General features: G+C 46.6%; 1 protein-coding gene across 1 annotated transcript in view; it reads left to right on the forward strand.

The window, feature by feature from the left end:
* Positions 1-5,005, forward strand: part of xgb (x globin) — a 327,342-nt gene extending 322,337 nt beyond the window's left edge. Inside the window, exon 5 of the mRNA XM_059983538.1 lies at positions 4,874-5,005. Within this exon, the coding sequence (XP_059839521.1) occupies positions 4,874-5,005 (132 nt within the window). The remainder of the gene's footprint in view (positions 1-4,873) is intronic.
* The last annotated feature ends 14,926 nt before the right edge of the window (positions 5,006-19,931 follow it).

The following is a 19,931-nucleotide window of genomic DNA, read 5'->3' on the forward strand; positions in this document are numbered from 1 at the left end:
GTCATTTAACTATATACATGTAAACCATCAAACGAGACAACGTTTCTCCGAACCAGGGCGTAAAGCACAGTAGTACACTTTATAACACACAATGACTTAGGAAATAAGTAGGAAAGTTGTGTTGGTGCGTGGCCTAGTGGATAAGGCAACGGTCCAGTGATCTGAAGGTCACTGGTTTGAGCTAGCGCGTTGTGTCCTTGAGCAAGGCACTTAACAGCACACGACACAGGTGCCAAGCTGCTTGGGTCCTAGTGCCCTTCCCCTGGACAACGTCAGTGGTGTGGAGAGGGGAGGCTTGCAGTATGGTCTCCCATACAACCCTGCCCAGGCCTGCGCCCTGGAAATCTTCCAAGGTACAAATCCATAGTCTCACGAGACTAACGGATGCCTATCCTATCAACTTAGGAAAGTAAGAATTACATCTACTGATGAATTACACATAAATAAACAAAATAAAGTACATAAAATAAATATTATATGGTGAAGTGCAAATTATCCAGTGACACTTCGAACTTGATGTGGCAGGGAGATCAGGAGCCTGATGGCCTGAGGGAAGAAGCTGTTTCCCATCCCAACCATTCTTGTCTTTATGCATCGGAGTCTCCTACCTGATGGTAGAAAGTCAAAGAGGATGCTGGATGGGTGGGCGGCATCCTTGATAATACGCAATGCTCCTGATAAATGTTCCTGATGGACAGTGGGGAGACCCTTATGATCCTCTGAGCAGTTCTCACAGTCCTTTGCAGGGACTTCCGGTCCGATGCTTTTCCGCCCCCAGACCAGGTGGAGATACAGCTTGTCAGGACGCTCTCAGTGGTGCTCCTGTAAAATGCACTCAAGATGGAGTGGGGGAACCTTGCCCAATCTCCTCAGGAAGTGAAGGCAATGCTGCTCCTCTTGTTCAGGGAGATGATTTTGAGGGACCAGGACCAGGCCAGGTCATCCATGATGTGAACACCCAGGTACTTGGTGCACTTTCGGAGGAACCTTGTACGCGCAGAGGGAGATCTGTTCAAGAGCTTGACCACAGCAGGGTAGAAGTTACCCTTGTTCTCACCCAGTTGCACCTTCTTCCCATTGGGAAGGGGTTTTGAATTGATGGGGTGGCAGAGAGTCCTTTCCCGAAGTGGACAAAGTCCATGGTTGGGGAAGGTGTAGCTACTGCAGAGGAGGTGGCAGGAGGGGCAGACCGTAAGATCAAAATCAGAATCAGGTTTCTTATCACTGGCATGTGTCATGAAATTTGTTAACTTTAGCAGCAGCAGTTCAATGCAATACATAATATGGAAGAAAAATAATAAAATAATAATAAATAAATAAGTACATCAATTACTGTATACGTATACTGAATAGATTAAAATCGTGCAAAAGCAGAAATAATATATTATTAGAAAAATGAAATAGTGTTCACGGGTTCAATGTCCATTTAGGAATCGAATGGCAGGGGGGAGGAAGCTGTTCCTGAATCACTGAGTGTGTGCCTTCAGGCTCCTGTACCTCCTCCCTGATGGTAATAGTGAGAAAAGGGCATGCCCTGGGTGCTGGAGGTCCTTAATAATGGACGCTGCCTTTCTGAGACACCGCTCCCTGAAGATGGCCTGGGTACTTTGTAGGCTAGTGCCGAAGATGGTTCCGACTGAAGATACACCCTATGCAGCTTCTTACGGGCAATAGCCCTCCTCCCAAACCAGAGAGTGATGCAGCATATCAGAATGCTCTCCGTGGTATATCTGTAAAAGTTTTTGAGTGTACTTGTTGACATACTCTTCAAACTCTTAATGAAGTATAGTCAATGTCTTGCCTTCTTTATAACTACATCGATATGTTGGGACCAGGTTAAATCCTCAGAGAGCTTGACACCCAGGAACTTGAAACTGCTCACTCTCTCCATTTCTGATCCCTCTATGAGGATTGGTATGTGTTCCTTTGTCTTACTCTTCCTGAAGTCTACAATCAGCTCTTTCGTCTTACTGACATTGAGTGCCATGTTGTTGCTGTGGCACCACTCCACTAGCTGGCATATCTCACTCCTGTACGCCCTCTCATCTCCATCTGAGATTCTACCAAGAATGGTTGTATCATCAGCAAATTTATAGATGGCATTTGAGCTATGCCTAGCCACACAGTCATGGGTATATAGAGAGTAGAGCAGTGGGCTAAGCACACATCCCTGAGGTGAGCCAGTGTTGATTGTCAGCGAGAGGAGATGTTATCACCAATCTGCACAGATTGTGGTCTTCCAGTTAGGAAGTCGAGGATCCGATTGCAGAGGGAGGTACAGAGGCCCGGGTTCTGCAACTTCTCAATCAGGATTGTTGGAATGATGTTATTAAATGCTGTGCTTTAGTCGATGAACAGCATCCTGACATAGGTGTTTGTGTTGTCTAGGTGGTCTAAAACCGTGTGGAGAGCCATTGAGATTGTGTGTGCCGTTGACCTATTGTGGCAATAGGCAAATTGCAATGGGTCCAGGTCTTTGTGGAGATATAGGAGCAGAATTAGGCCTTTTGGTCCATTGAGTCTGCTCCGCCATTTCATCATGACTGATCCATTTTCCCTCTCAGCCCCAAGCTCCTGCCCCTTCCACTCCTGTACCCCTTCCTGCTCCAACCAATACAGAATCTATCAACCTCTGCCTTAAATATACCCAATGACTTGCCCTCCACAGCTGCCTGTGGCAACGAATTCTACAAATTTCACCATTTTCTGGCTAAAGAAATTCTTCCTCACCACTGTATTAAAAGGACAATCTTCTATTCAGAGGCTGTTTCCTTTGATCTAGACCAGGGGTCAGCAACCTTTACCACTGAAAGAGCCACTTGGACCCGTTTCCCACAGAAAAGAAAACACTGGGAGCCGCAAAACCCGTTTGACATTTAAAATGAAATAACACTGCATACAACGTTTTGTTTTGCCTTTATGCTATGTATAAATAAACTATAATGTGTTGCATTTATGAAATTGATGAACTCCTGCAGAGAAAACGAAATTACATTTCTGCATGCAACAAAAACATTTTGAATTCCGAAAAAAAGACGTTGGGTTGAAGGTTACTTTTAAGTAAAATACTCAACGTCTATTTGAGTCCTTCTTGTATTTATGAAAAACGCCAAACTTAAATTTGCCGCCAGCAGCAAACCAAAAATAACGTCAGCCAGCTGTCAACCTGAAAAATAAAAGGACTATTTCACTGAACAATGAAAACATATGAATATACGTAAAATAATACGCAATTAAAATATTTATCATACTTCTTCAGGTTGACTCACACCTGACAATGCAGTCGTATTCAGTAGGGATGGATCGATGCTGAGGGGAGTGACCGGGAAGGATAATGTGTTTTTTTCCTCTCTGAACTCACAGAAGCGTTTCCCAAACGATGTTTGCATTGCGATGATTGCAGAATGTAAATACTCCGAATTTATCATGTCGTGACATTGTTTGAACTCTCTCAAATTGGGCAAGTGAGACAATGTGCCTTTCTGTAAATCTCTGGCAAGCAACGTCAACTTGCGCTCGAATGCAAAACATCCTCCAACATGTGCAGGGCTGTACGTCCTTTCCCCTGAAGAGCTGTGTTCAGCGTGTTCAGGTGCGCTGTCATGTCTACCATGAAGTGTAGCTTTTCCAGCCACTCTGGCTGTTCCAGCTCAGGAAAGTTGAGCCCTTTGCTGCCCAGGAAAGTTTTCACTTCTTCCAGACGCGCGACAAAGCGTTTCAGCACCTCCCCTCTGGACAGCCAGCGATAAAAACACGTTGTAGCGGTTGCTACACGCAGTCAGTAAACTGCAGTCAAAGATAGCTTTATTCGAACTAAACAGCCTTGCTTTTAAGCCTCCCTCAACCCGCCCCCCATGGGCGCGGATGCTGCAAAAGACACGTACTCACAAACCCCCGTAGGCTATCTCCCTTAGCCTGAACGCTGGCTAATTGTGAGCCGGTTCGGATGTGTCAGGAAATGCGTCGCAACAACGTCTTATTTAGATTGTACAAGATCACCATAATCTTCAAATTTAGATTTACATTTCAAAAACTAACAAACTAACATAAAATACATATTAATTAAATACTGACCATGTAGCGGTGTGCTACACGCAGCGCTAAAATTACGACACGGAGTCGGTAACTGCAGTCGAAGGAAAAAAACTTTATTCGAAATCTTCAGCCTCACTTTTAAGCCTCCCTCAACCTGCCCCCCCCCCCCCATGGCGCAGAGGCTCCAAAGCTCTGTGCTCGCAAACCCCCGTAGGCTATCTTATTGTGAGTCGGTTCGGATGTGCCAGGAAAAGGGTCGCCACAACCAATTATTTCCCAAAGCAACAGGGAGCCGCAGCACAGACGTAAAAGAGCCACATGTGGCTCCGGAGCCGCGGGTTGCCGACCCCCGGTCTAGACTCTTCCACTTTAGAGAGTCTAAATCCTTTGCACGTGCATTCTGTCAGGGCCTTTTACCACTCTATAGGTTTCAATGAGGTCACCCCTCCTTCTTCTGAATTCTAGTGAATTCAGGCCCAGAGCCATCAAACGGTCTTCATATGACAAGCCGTTCAAACCTGGAATGATTTTTGTCAATCTCCTTTCAACCCTCTCCAGTCTCAGCAAATCCTTTCTAAGATAAGGGGCCCAAAACTGCTCACAACACTCCAAGTGAGGCCTCACCAGTGCTTTATAAAGCCTCAACATTACATTCTTCCTTTTAAATTCTAGTCCTCTCGAAATGAATGTTAACATCACATTTTCCTTCCTCACCACAGACTCTAGGGTGGGTGGGATGGGGAAATGGGTTATAGAGGGGTATTGGGGGGAAGAGGGTGGGACTGGAGGGGGGAATTCCTCCCTGACTGAAGTCTAATCGCTGCTTCTTTGCGTACAGAATTTGTTCGATTACCTGACAACAACAATGAGGAGGGGCTACCAAGAGACGGAGCAGAGGAGCGAGGTCAACCAAGCCAACTACTCGGCCCGGAGAGCAGCACCCGCCAGCACCAACCAGAACATAATCTGAGGGCTGCGAGGCAAAAGGCCTCCTCGTGTCCGTAACGGGCATTGGAGCAAGAAATCAAATCCAAACATGTTCCTGTCAAATTTCAGATCAGCTTAAGTGTTCTGTTCTTGTGTTGGCTACCTGCCCTTGACTGTGACCACTGCCCTTCCACTCTACCTCTGATCACTCCTAGTCTGCAGGCATGGGGAGTGGATGTGGGAGTTTCAGTTCAGCTCAGAGTCTCAGGCTCCTCCGGGAGAGGCGCTCTGACTTCTCCTGCTGAGTGATAAGTGGAGAGGGGGTAGGACCCTGTGGGTGGTTTTTGCCCCTTTCTGATGGTGGTGAGGAAGAATGGGAGAGAAAGGGGGCAGCCGGAGGGGAAGAGAGTGAGGGGCAGGACGAGGACATCTGTGCCCAGTTTTACAAAGAGCAGTCAGTCCGCGCAGAGACAGGCCCTTTGGCCCAGCTCCCATACTAGCCACCAACCACCCACTTGCACTGATCCCATTGTACTTCCCCCACATTTCCAGATTCCACCCCTCACCCACACACACGTGGGGAAACTCTTCAATGGGATGTGGGAAGGAACAGGAGCACCCTGGGGCTCACTGGGAGAGGCCCAGAGAACCAGCACCCTTTAGGTGTTTCACCTAAACCTTTGACAAACTTCTATAGGTGCACAGTGGTGTACACACCTATCCTGACTGGTTTCATCCCAGCCTGGTATGGAAACACCGATGTCCAGAAACGGGAAAGACTATAGAAATCGGTGAATGCAGCCCAATCCGTCGCAGGAAAATCCCTCCCCACCAATGAGCACATATGCAATGAGCCACAAGAAAGCAGCATCCATCATCAAGGGCTCTCCACCATCCAGACCACGTTCTCTTCTCACTACTACCATCAGGCAGGAGATACAGAAGCCTCAGGTCCCACACCACCAGGTTCAGGAACAGTTATTACCCCACAACCATCAGGCTCCTGAACCGGTGCGGATAACTTCACTCACCACAATGAGCCTCAGGTCCCACACCACCAGGTTCAGGAACAGTTATTACCCCTCAACCATCAGGCTCCTGAACTGGCATGGATAACTTCACTCACTTCACCTCTGAACTGATTTCACAACCTACAGATATGCTTTCAAGGACTTGACAACTCCTGTTCTCAGCATTATCTATCTATCTATTTATTTATTTATTTATTTGCTCAATTTCTCTTCTTCTGCACAGTGTTTGTCAGTCTTTATAGATTTTCATTATTTCTTTATTTTTCTGTAAATGTCCTCAAGGGAATGAATCTCAAGGAAGTATATAGTCATTCATTGTTGAATTGCAGAGTGATGTTCTCATGTCTCTTCATTAGGAGAGGTTGCAGCTTTGGGAGATGCTGCTACAATTGTAGGGGAAAACAGCAGTGCATTTTGTAGATGAGCCCCTGCAGCCTCTTTGTCTTGGCAGATTGAAAAATTCATCATCCTCATCACATGCCGTGTCCTATGACGATCGCATGAGCTTTATTGCTCTTGGCAAATTTTTCTACCAACATGGTTTGTCATTGTCTTCTTCTAGCCAGTGTTTTTAACAAGACAGGTGATCGCCCCCAGCCATTATCAATACTCTTCAGAGACTGTCTGCCTGGCCTCAGTGGTCACATATCCAGGACTTGTGATCTGCTCATACGACCATCCACCACCTGCTCCCATGGCTTCAGGTGACCCTGGTCGGGGGGTCTAAACTGATGCTACACCTTGCCCAAGGGTGACCTGCAGGCTAACAGAGGGGAGGAGCGCCTCACACCTCCCTTGGTAGAGACGCATTTCCACCCCACCACCTAAGTATATCATAGCATGTGCATAATAAGATAATACTTTTGAGACTGGTGCTTTGTGACATGACATTCTTTTGGACCCCAGATTTTAATCCTCCCTTCTGACCTTGTAATTTCATCCGTCGTCCAAGACTCTCCCGATGGTGGAACCATCTCACCGTCTGCCCCGCCATGTTTCTTCAGGATCTGTGCTTCACTGAGAGTAGGCCTCCTCCTATAAAATCCAAAAGATCTGGACCTAATTTATTTTTCTGCGTGTGATAGGATAACTGGGATATTGATTAGGAGTCAGGGAGACTTGACGTACATGTATCAAATGTAGGTTTGGGCTACATTGAACGTATTGTGTTCAGTTCAGCTCGCCCCGTTACAGGGACGATGTGCATGCTTTGGAGGAAGTGACAGTAAAGATGAAAGAAACTAGCTTTACTTGTCACGTGTACATCAAAACGTACAGTGAAATGTGTCATTTGTGCCAACGAGTAGTGCTGACTGAGAACTTGCTGATGACAAGTATCGCTGTTTCTGGCTCCAACACAGCATGCCCATAACTCACTAACCCTAACCCATACGTTTTGTGTTTGGAATGTGTGAGGAAACTGGAGCACCTATAAGAAACCCACGCAGTCACGGGGAGAGCTGACAGACAGCGGCAGCGGTAGGCGGGCAGGGAAGTGTCATGGTTAGCATAACGATATTATAGCTCCAACGAGCCGGGTTCAATTCCGCTGCTGTCTGCGAGGAGTTCTGTACGTTCTCCTCGTGACCATGTGGGTGTCCTCCAGGTGCTCTGGTTTCCTCAACAGTCCAAAGGCGTACAAGTCCGGAGGTTGATTAGACACGAGGGTGCGATGGGCGCGAATGGCTTGTTACTGTGTTGTATCTCGAAATAAAATAAAATTGAAACCGAATCTCTGATCACTGGTGTTATAAAGCTGACCTCAACGATACCATGTTGCCCCTAGGGGCAGAAGAGGTTCACCAGGGTGCTGCCTGGATTAGAGAGTGTGAGCCATAGAGAAGGTTTAGACAACAAGGGCTGTTTTCTCTGAAGTGTCAGAGGCTGAGAGGAGACAGAAGTTTACAAGATTATGAGAGGACAGTTAATCAAAATCTTTTCTCCTTCGTAAAAGTATCAAATACAAGAAGGTATAGATTTGAGGTGAGGGGTGGAGGTTTAAAGATTTTTTTTCCACACAAATCATGCCGTGTGCCTGTAACACGCTGGTGAGAATGAATACAATAGTGGCTTTCAAGGGGCTTTTTAGTGGTCACATGGAATTCAATGGAGACAAGTATGAGGTGTTGAACTTTGATAGGACCAACCAGAGTACGTCTTACACAGTGAGTGGTAGGGCAGTGAGGAGTGTGGTAGAACAGAGGGATTGGGGAATGCAGGTCCATAATTCATTGAAAGTGGCATCGCAGGTAGATAAGGCTGTAAAGAGAGCTTTTGGCACATTGGCCATCATAAATCACAAGACACAGACCCTAAGAAATAGGAGCAGAAGTAGGCCATTCAGCCCATCGAGTCTGCTCTGCCATTCCATCATGGGCTGATCCAATTCTTCCAGTCAACCCCACTCCGCTGCCTTCACCCTATACCCTTTGATGCCCTGGCTAATCAAGAACCTATCTATCTCTGCCTTAAATGCACCCAATGATTGGCCTCCACAGCCACTTGTGGCAACAAATTCCACAGATTTATCACCCTCTGACTAAAGTAATTTCTCCGCATCTCTGTTCTAAATGGACGTCCTTCAATCCTGAAGTCGTGCCCTTTTGTCCTAGACTCCCCTACCATGGGAAATAACTTTGCCATATCCCAGACATCCTGAGACTGGGAAGGTGCTAAGACTGACATACTTTAAAGCTGAAAATTCTAGCTGTTATTTGCAAGAGGGCTGGAGATCAGAGCCACCAGCACTCTTTGAAGGTTGGTGATCAGACTATTTGTGGATATATTGTATTGTAAACCCAAGTGATTCTGTAGATACTGGAAATCCATGTGCTGAAGGAACTCAGCAAGTCAAGCAGCATCTATGGAGGGGAATAAACAGTCCATGTTTCAAACCAAGATCCTTCAAGTTGACTGTTTATTCCTTGCCAGAAATGCAGCCTGACCAGCTGGGATTCATAAGATCACACTGATTTGAGAATCACAAAACTCAGCAGCTGGACAATCTCCGACTGTGGGAGATTTTCGTGCCACCATAATAATTTGAGAAATTACATACTGCTTGAACAAAAATTGACCAGAAACAGTCAGTTTGTTAAAATATTTGAAATTCACAAAATGTACAAAGGTTTTAGACCTTAAGACCATAAAATCTGGGGCAGAATTAGCCCATTTGGCCAATTGAGTCTGTTCTGCCATCAGTCATCATGGCTGGTCCAAATTTCCTCTCAGCCCCAGTCTCTCACCCTCTTCCTGTATCCCTTCATGCCCTGACCAATTAAGAATCTATCACTCTCTGCCTTAAATATACATAACGACTTGGCCTCCACAGCTGTCTGTGGCGAAGAATTCCACAGATTCACCACTCTTTGGCTAAAGAAATTCCTCCTCATCCCCATTCTAAAAGGACACCCCTCTATTCTGAGGCAATGTCCTCTGGTCTTAGATTCCCCCATCATAGGAGCCATCCTCTCCAAAATCACTGTCAGGGCCTTTCACCATTCAATATGTTTCATGACTGTAGCTTACTACGTCTCTATGACTCTACCATAAGGAAAGGTTGGACAAACATGGGTCATTTTCTCCAAGGCGTCAGAGGCTGAGGGGAGGAAGAAGTGCACAAAAATTATGAGAGACATAGAGAGGGTAGTTAAACAGAAGTTTTTTCTCCATTGTAAGAATGTCAAACTACAAGTCATTGATTTAAGGGGAGAGGGGGAATGTTTAAAGGGATTTTTCCCCACAAAACATGCTACAAGAGGGGGTGGGAAACTGGATGCATAAGCAACCATAAGACATAGGAGTAGAATTCAGCCATTTGGCCCATCAAGTCTGCTCCATCTGTTCATCATGGCTGATCCATTTCCCAATCAGTCCCAATCTCCTGCCTTCTCCCCGTATCCCCTCACGCTCTGAAGAACCTATCACCCTCGGCCTTAAATACACCCAGCGACTTGGCCAAGTCCCACAGCTTCAAGAGGCTGTGACCACATGAATATGGATCTCATGCAGGCAGAATTATTGGGCATCACGTACAGCATGGAAAAGCTGGGCCAACAGGCCTGTTGCTGTGTTGTACTGGTCTATGTAGCCACCTTGTTCTCTCCAGGACTGACAGGAGAGAGGGCAGTGGTGAGGAAAGCAGCCTGGAACCAGATGAAATACAGAAAGGATAAGGTGAGGGAACACACATCAGTCCCCTTCGAGGGGAGAGAGTGAGCAGTTTGAAGTTCCTGGGTGTCAACATCTCTGAGGATCTAACCTGGTCCTAACATATCGACGCAGATACAAAGAAGGCACGACAGGGGATATATTTCAAAAAGAGTTTGAGCAGATTTGATATGTCACCAAAGAAACTCGCAAATTTCTTCAGATGTACCGTGGAGAGCTTTCTAACCGGCTGTATCAACGTCCTGTGGTGGGGGTGGGGGGTCGTGGCCTTCTGCACAGGATCGAAAAAAGCTGCAGAGAGCTGTAAGCTCAGTCAGGTCCATCACAGGCACTTGCCTCTGTAGTATCCAGGGCATCTTCAAGGAGCGACATAGTACCCTGGTCAGACCCCACTTAGTGTACTGTGCTAAGTTCTGGTCACCTCACTACAGAGAGGATGTGGAAACCATAGAAAGGGTGCAGAGGAGTTTTACAAGAATATTGCCTGGATTGGGGAGCATGTCTTATGAGAATAGGTTGAGTGAACTTGGCCTTTTCTCCTTGGAGCGACGGAGGATGAGAGGTGACCTGATAGAGGTGTACAAGATGATGAGAGGCATTGATCCTGTGGATAGTCAGAGGCTTTTTCCCAGGGCTGAGATGGCTATGAGAGGGCATAGTTTTAAGGTGCTTGGAAGTAGGTACAGAGGAGATGTCAGGGGTAAGTTTTTTTATGCAAAGAGTGGTGAGTGCATGGAATGAGCTGCTGGAGAAGGTGGTGGAGGCGGATACGATAGGGTCTTTTAAGAGACTCCTGGAGAGGTAGATGGAGTTAAGAAAAATAGAGGACTATGGGTAACCCTAGGTAATTTCTAAGATAGGGACATGTTCGGCACAGCATTGTGGGCCGAAGGGCCTGTGTTGTGATGCAGGTTTTCTGTGTTTCTATGAGCGATGCCTCAAAAAGGTGGCATCCATCATTAAGGACCCCGATCGCCCAGGACATGCCCTCTTCTAATTGCTACCGTCAGGGAGGAGGTACAGAAACCTAAAGACACAGACTCAAGGATTCAGGAACAGCTTCTTCCCCTCTGCCATCAGATTTCTGAATGGACATTGAACCCATGAACACTACCTCTCTACTTTTTTTTGTTTCTATATGTGCACTACTTATTTATTTTAACTATCTAATATATAAACAGTACTCCCCTAATTCACAGGTTTTTTGGGTTATTATGTATTGCATTACACCGCTGCCGCAGGGACAACAAATTTCAGGACATATGCCGGCCAATGATATTAAATCTGATTCTGATTCTGAAACACAAGGGATTCTGCAGACACTGGAAAGCTAGGACAGTACACACACAAGATGCTGGAGGAACTCAGTGGGTCAGGCAGCATCTATGGAGAGGAATAGCCCTGATGAAGGGTCTGAACCAGGAGTATCTACTGCTTATTCCCCTTCATGGGTGCTGCCTGACTTTCAAGTGGGGATCCTATTGTTTTGGCCTCTTCATCAGAGCTGATTGCTGGGAGTTCTCCCCCCCCCCCCCCCCCACAAACAGGAAGGAAACCTGATGCACCATCAATAACTCTCCGAGACGTGGGGCGAGATATAGGCTTTTATTGGCCAGAAGAAGGAACAAGCAGCAATTGACCACCACACTACATCCTGGAGACTGAGGGCAGGGCTCAGGCTACAATTGCCTTCATACTGGGGTCTGTGGGAGGAGCCACGGTTAGTGGGAGGAGCCACAGGAGCAGTCAGCCGGGTGGGCAGGGGGGGCGAGTCCAGACAGGTATATGTAGTTCACCACAAAACCAAATCAGATTTATTCAAATGTGACGTTAGCGTTCCGTTCAAGAAGACTGGAATATAAAAGCAAGGATGTAATGTTGAGGTTTTATAAGGCATTGGTGAGGTCTCACTTGGGGTATCGCGAGCCCCTTATCTAAGAGAGGATGTGCTGTCATCAGAGAGACTTCAGAGGAAGTTCAGAAGAATGATTCTGGGATTGAAAGGGTTACTACCATCTGATGGCTCTGGGCCTGTACTCACTAGATTTCAGAAGAGTGAGCGGGGATCTCATCAAATGCTGAAAGGCCTCAATAGAATGGATTTGGAGAGGATGTTCCCTATGCTGGAGGTGGGGGGGGGGGGGGATGTGTCTAGGACCGGAGGGCACAGCCTCAGAGTAGAGGGACGTCTATTTAGAATGCAGATGAGGAGGAGTTTCTTTAGCCAGAGAATGGTGAAACTGTGGAATACGTTGTCACAGTGGCTGTGGAGGCCAAGTCATCGGGTGTATTTAAGGCCGAGGTTGATACTTTTCTGATTAGTCAACACATGAAAGTTACGGGGAAGATTGCAGCTTGCAGTTGTGCAGAGGGACTTGGAATTGCTTGTTCATGAATCACAGAAAGTTAGCTTGCAGGTAGAACAGGTTATTAGGAAGGCAAACGGAATGTTGGCCTTCATTGCTAGAGGGATTGAATTCAAGAGCAGGGAGGTTATGCTACAACTACACAGGGTACTAGAGTTGCAGTTCTGGTCTCCATACTTGAGGAAGAATATACTGGCTTTGGAGGCATTGTAGAGGAGGTTCACCTGGTTGATTCCAGGGATGAAGGGGTTAACCAATGAGGAAAGATTGAGTCGCCTGGGACTATCCTCTCTGGAGTTCAGAAGAATGAGAGGGGGCCTTATAGAAACATTAAACATTTTGAAAGGGATAGATAAGTTAGAAGTAGGAAAGTTGTTTCCATTGGTAGGTGAGACTAGAACTGGGGGACATTGCCTCAAGATTCAGGGGAGAAGATTTAGGGCGGAGATGAGGAGAAACTGTTTTTCCCAGAGAGTGGTGAATCTGTGGAATTCTCTGCCCAGGAAAGCAGTTGAAGCTGCTTCACTAAATATATTTAAGAAACAGTTAGATAGGTTTTTACACAGTAAGGGAATTAAGGGTTATGGGGAAAAGGCAGGTAGATGGAGCTGAGCTTAGGGACAGATCAGCCATGATCTTATTGAATGGCGGGGCAGGCTCGATGGGCCGGATGGCCGACTCCTGCTCCTATTTCTTATGTTCTTATATAAGGCAGGAGATTGGGGTATAGAAGGAAGTGGGTCAGCCATCATGAAATGGGGGAGCGGGCTCCATGGACTGAAGGCCCAATTCTGCTCCTATCTCTTATGGTTTCATTTATCATGTTTATTGAAACATACAGTGTAATACGTCATTTGTGTAAACAACCTGCACAACCTAAGGATGTGCTGGGGGGTGGGGGGGCAGCCCACAGGTGTCGGCACCCATTCCAACGTTCACCAGAAAGACACAAACAACTACAGCATAAAAAGCTCCTTTTGTTGCTCCCACACATACATACACAGACAGGCCTCCAATCCCAGCATAGGCTGCTTCTGGCCACCGGCCCGCAGTGGGTTCACAGACTCCCAAACATCGGGCCTACGACCTCCAGACATGCCAACCCAGGGGCTTTAATCATTGGGCCTCAACTTCTGGACTTGCCAACTTCAAATGCCACTCCGGAGACTAAGTGATGAAGTGCAGCCCTTCGAGGGAGAAACGGCCAATCTCTAGGCCTCGCATGTCATTTCTGGTAGATATACAGTCCCATGCCAAGACTTGCGAAGAATTGGGAAATTCTTCTTACAAGTGGGACAAGTGCTAAACCTGTCACTTCACCTCTTACCACACCACCATTCAGGGCCCCAAACAGTCCCTCCAGGTAAGGCAACATTTCACCTGTGAGTGTGCCAGGGTCAGCTTTTGTTTCTGGTACTCCCAGTGCGGCCTCCTCTACATTAGAGAGACCCAACGTAGACTGGGGAACTGCTTTGTCGAGCACCTTCACTCCGTCTGCCCCTAAAGGTGGGATCTCCAAGTGGTCACCCATTTCAATTCAACTTCCCATCACCATTACGACAAGTTTGTCTATGGTCACGATGAGACTGTCCTCAGGTTGGAGAAGCAGCACCTGGGTACCCTCCAACATTGCTCTCTCCAATCTGTGGTAATTTCTTCCCCCTCCTTCTCTATTTCTTCATTCCCCATTCTGGTTCCCCTCTCACTCCTTGTCTTCACCTCAATTGCCCATCACCTCCCTCTGGTTCCCCTCAAAGTCCACTCTCCTATCAGATTACTGCGTGATCAGTCCTTTACCTTCTCCAGCTGTCACTTTCCAGCTTCTCCCATCATCCTCCCACTCCTACCCAACTTCCCCCTCACTTGCTCTCACCTATCGCCCGTCAGCTTGTACTCCTTCCACTCCCCCAACTTCTTATTCTAGATCCTCTTTCCATCCTTACCAGTCCTGAGGAAGGGTCTCCACCTGAAACATCGACTATTATTCCCCTCCTTAGACGCTGCCTGACCTGCTGAGTTCCTCCAGCATTTTGTGTGTGTTACTCTGTCCATAGACACTGTCTGACCTGCTGAGTTCCTCCAGCATTTTGTGTGTGTTACTCTGTCCATTGACACTGTCTGACCTGCTGAGTTCCTCCAGCATTTTGTGTGTGTTACTCTGTCCATAGACACTGTCTGACCTGCTGAGTTCCTCCAGCATTTTGTGTGTGTTACTGTGTCCATAGACACTGTCTGACCTGCCGAGTTCCTCCAGCATTTTGTTTGTGTTACTCTGTCCATAGACACTGTCTGACCTGCTGAGTTCCTCCAGCATTGTGTGTGTTACTCTGTCCATAGACACTGTCTGACCTGCTGAGTTCCTCCAGCATTTTGTGTGTGTTACTCTGACCATAGACTCTGTCTGACCTGCTGTTCCTCCAGCATTTTGTGTGTTACTCTGACCATAGACACTGTCTGACCTGCTGAGTTCCTCCAGCATTTTGTTTGTGTTACTCTGTCCATAGACACTGTCTGACCTGCTGAGTTCCTCCAGCATTGTGTGTGTTACTCTGTCCATAGACACTGTCTGACCTGCTGAGTTCCTCCAGCATTTTGTGTGTGTTACTCTGACCATAGACACTGCCTGACCTGCTGAGTTCCTCCAGCATTTTGTGTGAGTTGCTCTGGATTCCCAGCACCTGCAGAATGTCTTGCGTTAGCAAAACTCTCCTCTCTGGCCTGGGGTCAGGATTTGCCTCCAACCAGCATTGGGTCTTGTTCCATCTTGTACTGATTCTGGGAACTGGCTGAGTGCTAATTTTCAACGTACAGCTAGATTATCCACTGTAAATAACCTCATCCACACGGCTCTCTGGAAATCCCCACAGACTTCTGGCCAAAGACTTTGAGCTTTCATTTTGGCAATAGGCATTCGCCCAAAGCTACTTTTCCAGTGAGAAAGATAGATGCTGCTCGACCCGGGACTGACTCCAGCAGATTATTTCCCACTTCGAATTTCAGAGTGGACATGGCTGTCAGCAAGTCGGTGAAGGAAGCATCGTCTGCCAGACAAGTAGCGTAAGGCCTATTCCCACACAGAACATGGTGGCAGAGCTGCCGCATACTTAATATTTCAGTAAAATTCTAAATATATTGTTTGATTACGCATTCTTTCTCACTTACAGAATGCATTGTGGATAAGTAGCACACGTCAATACACGCCATGTCACGTGTACGCATCTTGTTTACAGTAAGAACAAAGTCAGATTCTCATTCATGGCTCCCTTGTTTTCTTTTCTATTAGCTTTATTTTTGGGCTTACAGAAATCTTACAGTGGCGACGAGGGGGTGAGATACTGTGGAGGGCACAAACAGTATGCCGGAAGTTCGAGAGCGCCGGGGCAGGAGTGCGTGAAGTTGCCATTACTAGGGAGAAGGTGCTTGGGAAACTGGAAGGTCTGAGGGTCAGTAAGGACAGTCAGTACACCCCAGGGTTCTGAAAGAGGTGGCTGGAGAGTCCGCCAGGGCATCAATAATGATCTTTCATGGTTCCAGAAGACCAAAAAATTGCAAATGTTACTCCACTCTTCAAGAAGGGAGAGAGGCAGAACAAAGGAAATTATAGGCCAGTTAGTCTGACCTGAGAGGTTGGGAAGCCATTGATGTGTTTTCGGGGTACTTGGAGGCACGTGATAAAATAGGCCGTAGTCAGAATGGTTTCGACAAGAGAGAATCTTGCCTGACACATCTGTTGGAATTCTTTGAAGAAGTAACAATCAGGATAGACAAAGGAGAATCAGCTGATGATTATTTGTGAGTATTTAGATTTTCAGAAGGCCTTTGACAAGCTGCCAAACTTGCTTAACAAGATACAATCCCACGGTATTACAGGGACGATTCTAGTACGGATAAAGCAGTGACTGATTGGCAGGAGGCAGAGTGGGAATAAAGGGAGCCTTTTCTGGTTGGCTGCTGGTGACTAGTGTTGTTCCACAGGGGCCTGTGCTGGGATCAATTCTTTTTACATTATCTGTCAATGACTTGGATGATGGAATTGATGGCTTTGTGGAAAAGTTCATGGACAATACGAAGGCAGGTGGAGGGGCAGGTAGTTTTGAGGAAATAGAGAGGCTACAGAAGACTTGGACAGATTAGGAGAATTGGCAAAGAAATGGCAGGTGGAATACAGCGTCGGGAAGTGTATGATCATGCACTTTGGTAGACTGTTATATAGAGAGAAAGCTAAAAAGCTGAGGTGCAAAGAGACTCATGAGTCCTCATTCAGGATTCCCGAAAGGTTAATTTCCAGGCTGAGTCGGTGGAGATGAAGGCAAATGCAATGTCAGCATTCTTTTCAAGAGGACTAGAATATAAAAGCAAGGATGTAATATTAAGACTTTACAGAGCACTGACGAGACCTCACTTGGAGTATTGTCAGCAGTTTTGAGCCCCTTTATAAAAAGGCATTTGCTGACATTGGAGATGGTTCATGGGAGCTTCATGAAACTAATTCAGGGATTGAAATGCTTGCCATATGAAGAATGTTTGATGGCTCTGGACCTCTTCTCACTGGGACTCATTAGAATAAGAGGAACATCAGAAGTTTTGAGAGGATGGGACTTCAATCAGGCCCACTGCCCAAGTACAAGAGGTAGCAGCGGATCACTACAGCATAAAAGAGCTTTGACCAATGACCAATCAGTGTTTCTGCACATGAAAGGAAGGTGGGGGCAAGTGCAGTGGCAGTCATCTGAGTGGGCAGAGTCAGAGTGGTGACCTTGGGACTTCAGCTGTTCGAGGCTTCAGTCAGAGAAAGCAAAAGAAAAGAAAGACTTCTTTCTTCTTCCCTCCTATATATCTGCTCAGCTAGGACATTAGGGATGCCAGGCAGGATAGTGGAATGCTCCTCTTGTGGGATGCGGGAACGGAGGGGGGCCTCCAGTGTCCCTGACGACTACAACTGCAAGAAGTGCGTCCAGCTGCAGCTGCGTTAAGGAGTTGGAGCTGCGACTGCGTGAACTCCATATCATTCGGAAGGCTGAGGGGAAGATAGCTAGGACATGTGCAGAGGTAGTTGCACTCAAGGTGCAGGACACAGTAGACTAGGTGACAGGAAGGGGAAAAGGGTTAAGGAGCCAGTGTAGAGTACCCCTGTGGCCATCAGCCTCAACAGAAGGTATGTCGTTTTGGATACTGTCAAAAGGGGTGGGGGGTAATGACCTTGCAGGGAAGTCACAGTGGTTGGGTCTGTGGTGCTGGGCCCTACCTCTGTGACTCAGAAGGGAAGGGTGGAGGAGGGATTGGTTAGGTGGCAATAGGGGATTCGTTAGGTAGGGGAATGGACAGAAGGTTCTGTGGGCAAGAACGGGATTCCCAGATGGTGTGTTGCCTCCCAGGTGCCAGGGTCAGGAATATCTTGGACCAACTCTTCAGCATTCTTAAATGGGAGGGTGAACAGCCAGAAGTGGTGATCCATGTAGGCACCAATGACATGAGTTGGACGGGTGACAAGGTTCTGCATAAGGAGTTCAGGAGTTAGGTGCTAAGTTAAAGAGCAGGACCTCCAGGGTTGAGAGTTCAGGACTGCTACCCATGGCACATGTTAGTGAGGCCAGAAATAAGGACATTGTCCAGGTTAATGTGTGGCTAAGGAGGGGAGGGCATAAGATGTTTTGGGTTAGTGAGCTCTGTTCCAGGAAGGGTGGGACCTGTACAGAAGGGACGGTTTGCACCTGAACTGGAGGGGGACTAATATCCCAGCCAGAAGGCTTGCTAATGCTGCAGGGTGGGGTTTAACCTAGAGTTGCAGGGGGTTGGGAACCAGAGTGCAGATCAGTTAGTGGAGAAGCTCTGGAGGCAGATGTCGGTAAGACTTAGACAAAAAAAAATGGACAAAGTTAGGAATCAAAAGTTTGAGCAAGGTGCGACTAGTCTCCTGGGCTGCAGACATTTCAATGCAAGAAGTTTCATAGGAAAGGTGAATGATCGTGCTGACGATGAGGTAGCTCGTTTACAAACAGAGGCAATGTGTAGTGAGTAGAGGCTGTTGATTGGGCAAAATAGCAGTCAACAGAATGAGTCACAATGTAAAAGGCAAACAAAATCAAAAAGGTGAATACAAGACTGAAGGTGTTGTATTTGAGTGCACGCAGTGTATGGACTAAGGTCGATGAACTTACAGCACAGTTACAGACTGGCATGTATGATGTTGTAAGTATCACTGAATCGTGGCTGAAGGAAGATTATAGCTATGAACTTAATGTCCAAGGACACACACTGTACTGAAAGGACAGGCAGAAAGGCAGAGGGTGCGGCGTTGCTCTGTTGGTAACAAATTAAATCAAATCATTTGAAAGAGGTGACATAGAGCTGGAATGTGTTGAATCATTGTGGACAGAGCTAAGGAACTGCAAGGGTAAAAAGACCCTGATGGGACTTGTATACAGACCCCCAAACAGTAGTAAGGATGAGAACTACAAATTAAATTTGGGAGATAGAAAATGCATGCCAAAAGAGCAGTGTTACAATAGTCATGGGGGACTTTGATATGCAGATAAATTGGGAAAATCAGGCTGGTGTTGGTTTCCAGGAAGGGGAATTTCTAGAGTATTATGAGGTGGCTTTTTAGAGCAGCTCATGGTTGAGCCCACTAGGGGATCAGCTGTTCCAGATCGGCTGTTGTGCAATAAACCACAATTGATTAAAGAGCTTCAGGTAAAAGAACCCTTAGGAGAAAGTGACCATAACATGATTAAATTTACCCTGAAATTTGAGAAGGAGAAGTGAAAGTCAGATGGATCAGTATCACAGTGGAGTAAGGAGAATTATAGAAGCATGAGAGAAGATTTGGCCAGAATTGATTGGAATAGAACTCCTGCAGGGATGACAGCAGAGCAGGAATGGCTGGAATTTCCAGAAGCAATTCTGAAGGCACAGGATATACACATCCCAAAGAGGATTAAGTGTTCTAAAGCAAAGATGACACAACCGTGGCTAACGAGAAGTCAAAGCCAACATAAAAGCCAAAGGGAGGGCATATAATAGAGCAAAAATTAGTGGGAAGTTAGAGGACTGGGAAGCTTTTAAAAACCAACAGAAGGGAACCAAAAATGTCATTAAGAAGGTAAAGATGGAATATGAAAGTAGGCTACCCAATAATATCTGAGAGGATACCAAAAGTTTCTTCAGATATACAAAGTGCCAAACTGTATATCAAACTGCTGGAAAACAAGGCTGGAGAGGTGGTAATGGGGAACAAGGAAATGGCGGATGGACTGAATAAGTATTTTGCATCAGTCTTCACTGTGGAAGACTCATGCAGTATAATGGAAGTTCCAGGTGTCAGGGGCATGAAGTGGGTGAAGATACCATAACTAGATAGCAAGTTCTGAAGGTAGATAAGTCACCTGAACCAGGTAGCATA

Source organism: Hypanus sabinus, chromosome 11 (assembly GCF_030144855.1).
Source record: "Hypanus sabinus isolate sHypSab1 chromosome 11, sHypSab1.hap1, whole genome shotgun sequence".
Classification (NCBI taxonomy): Eukaryota; Metazoa; Chordata; class Chondrichthyes; order Myliobatiformes; family Dasyatidae; genus Hypanus; species Hypanus sabinus.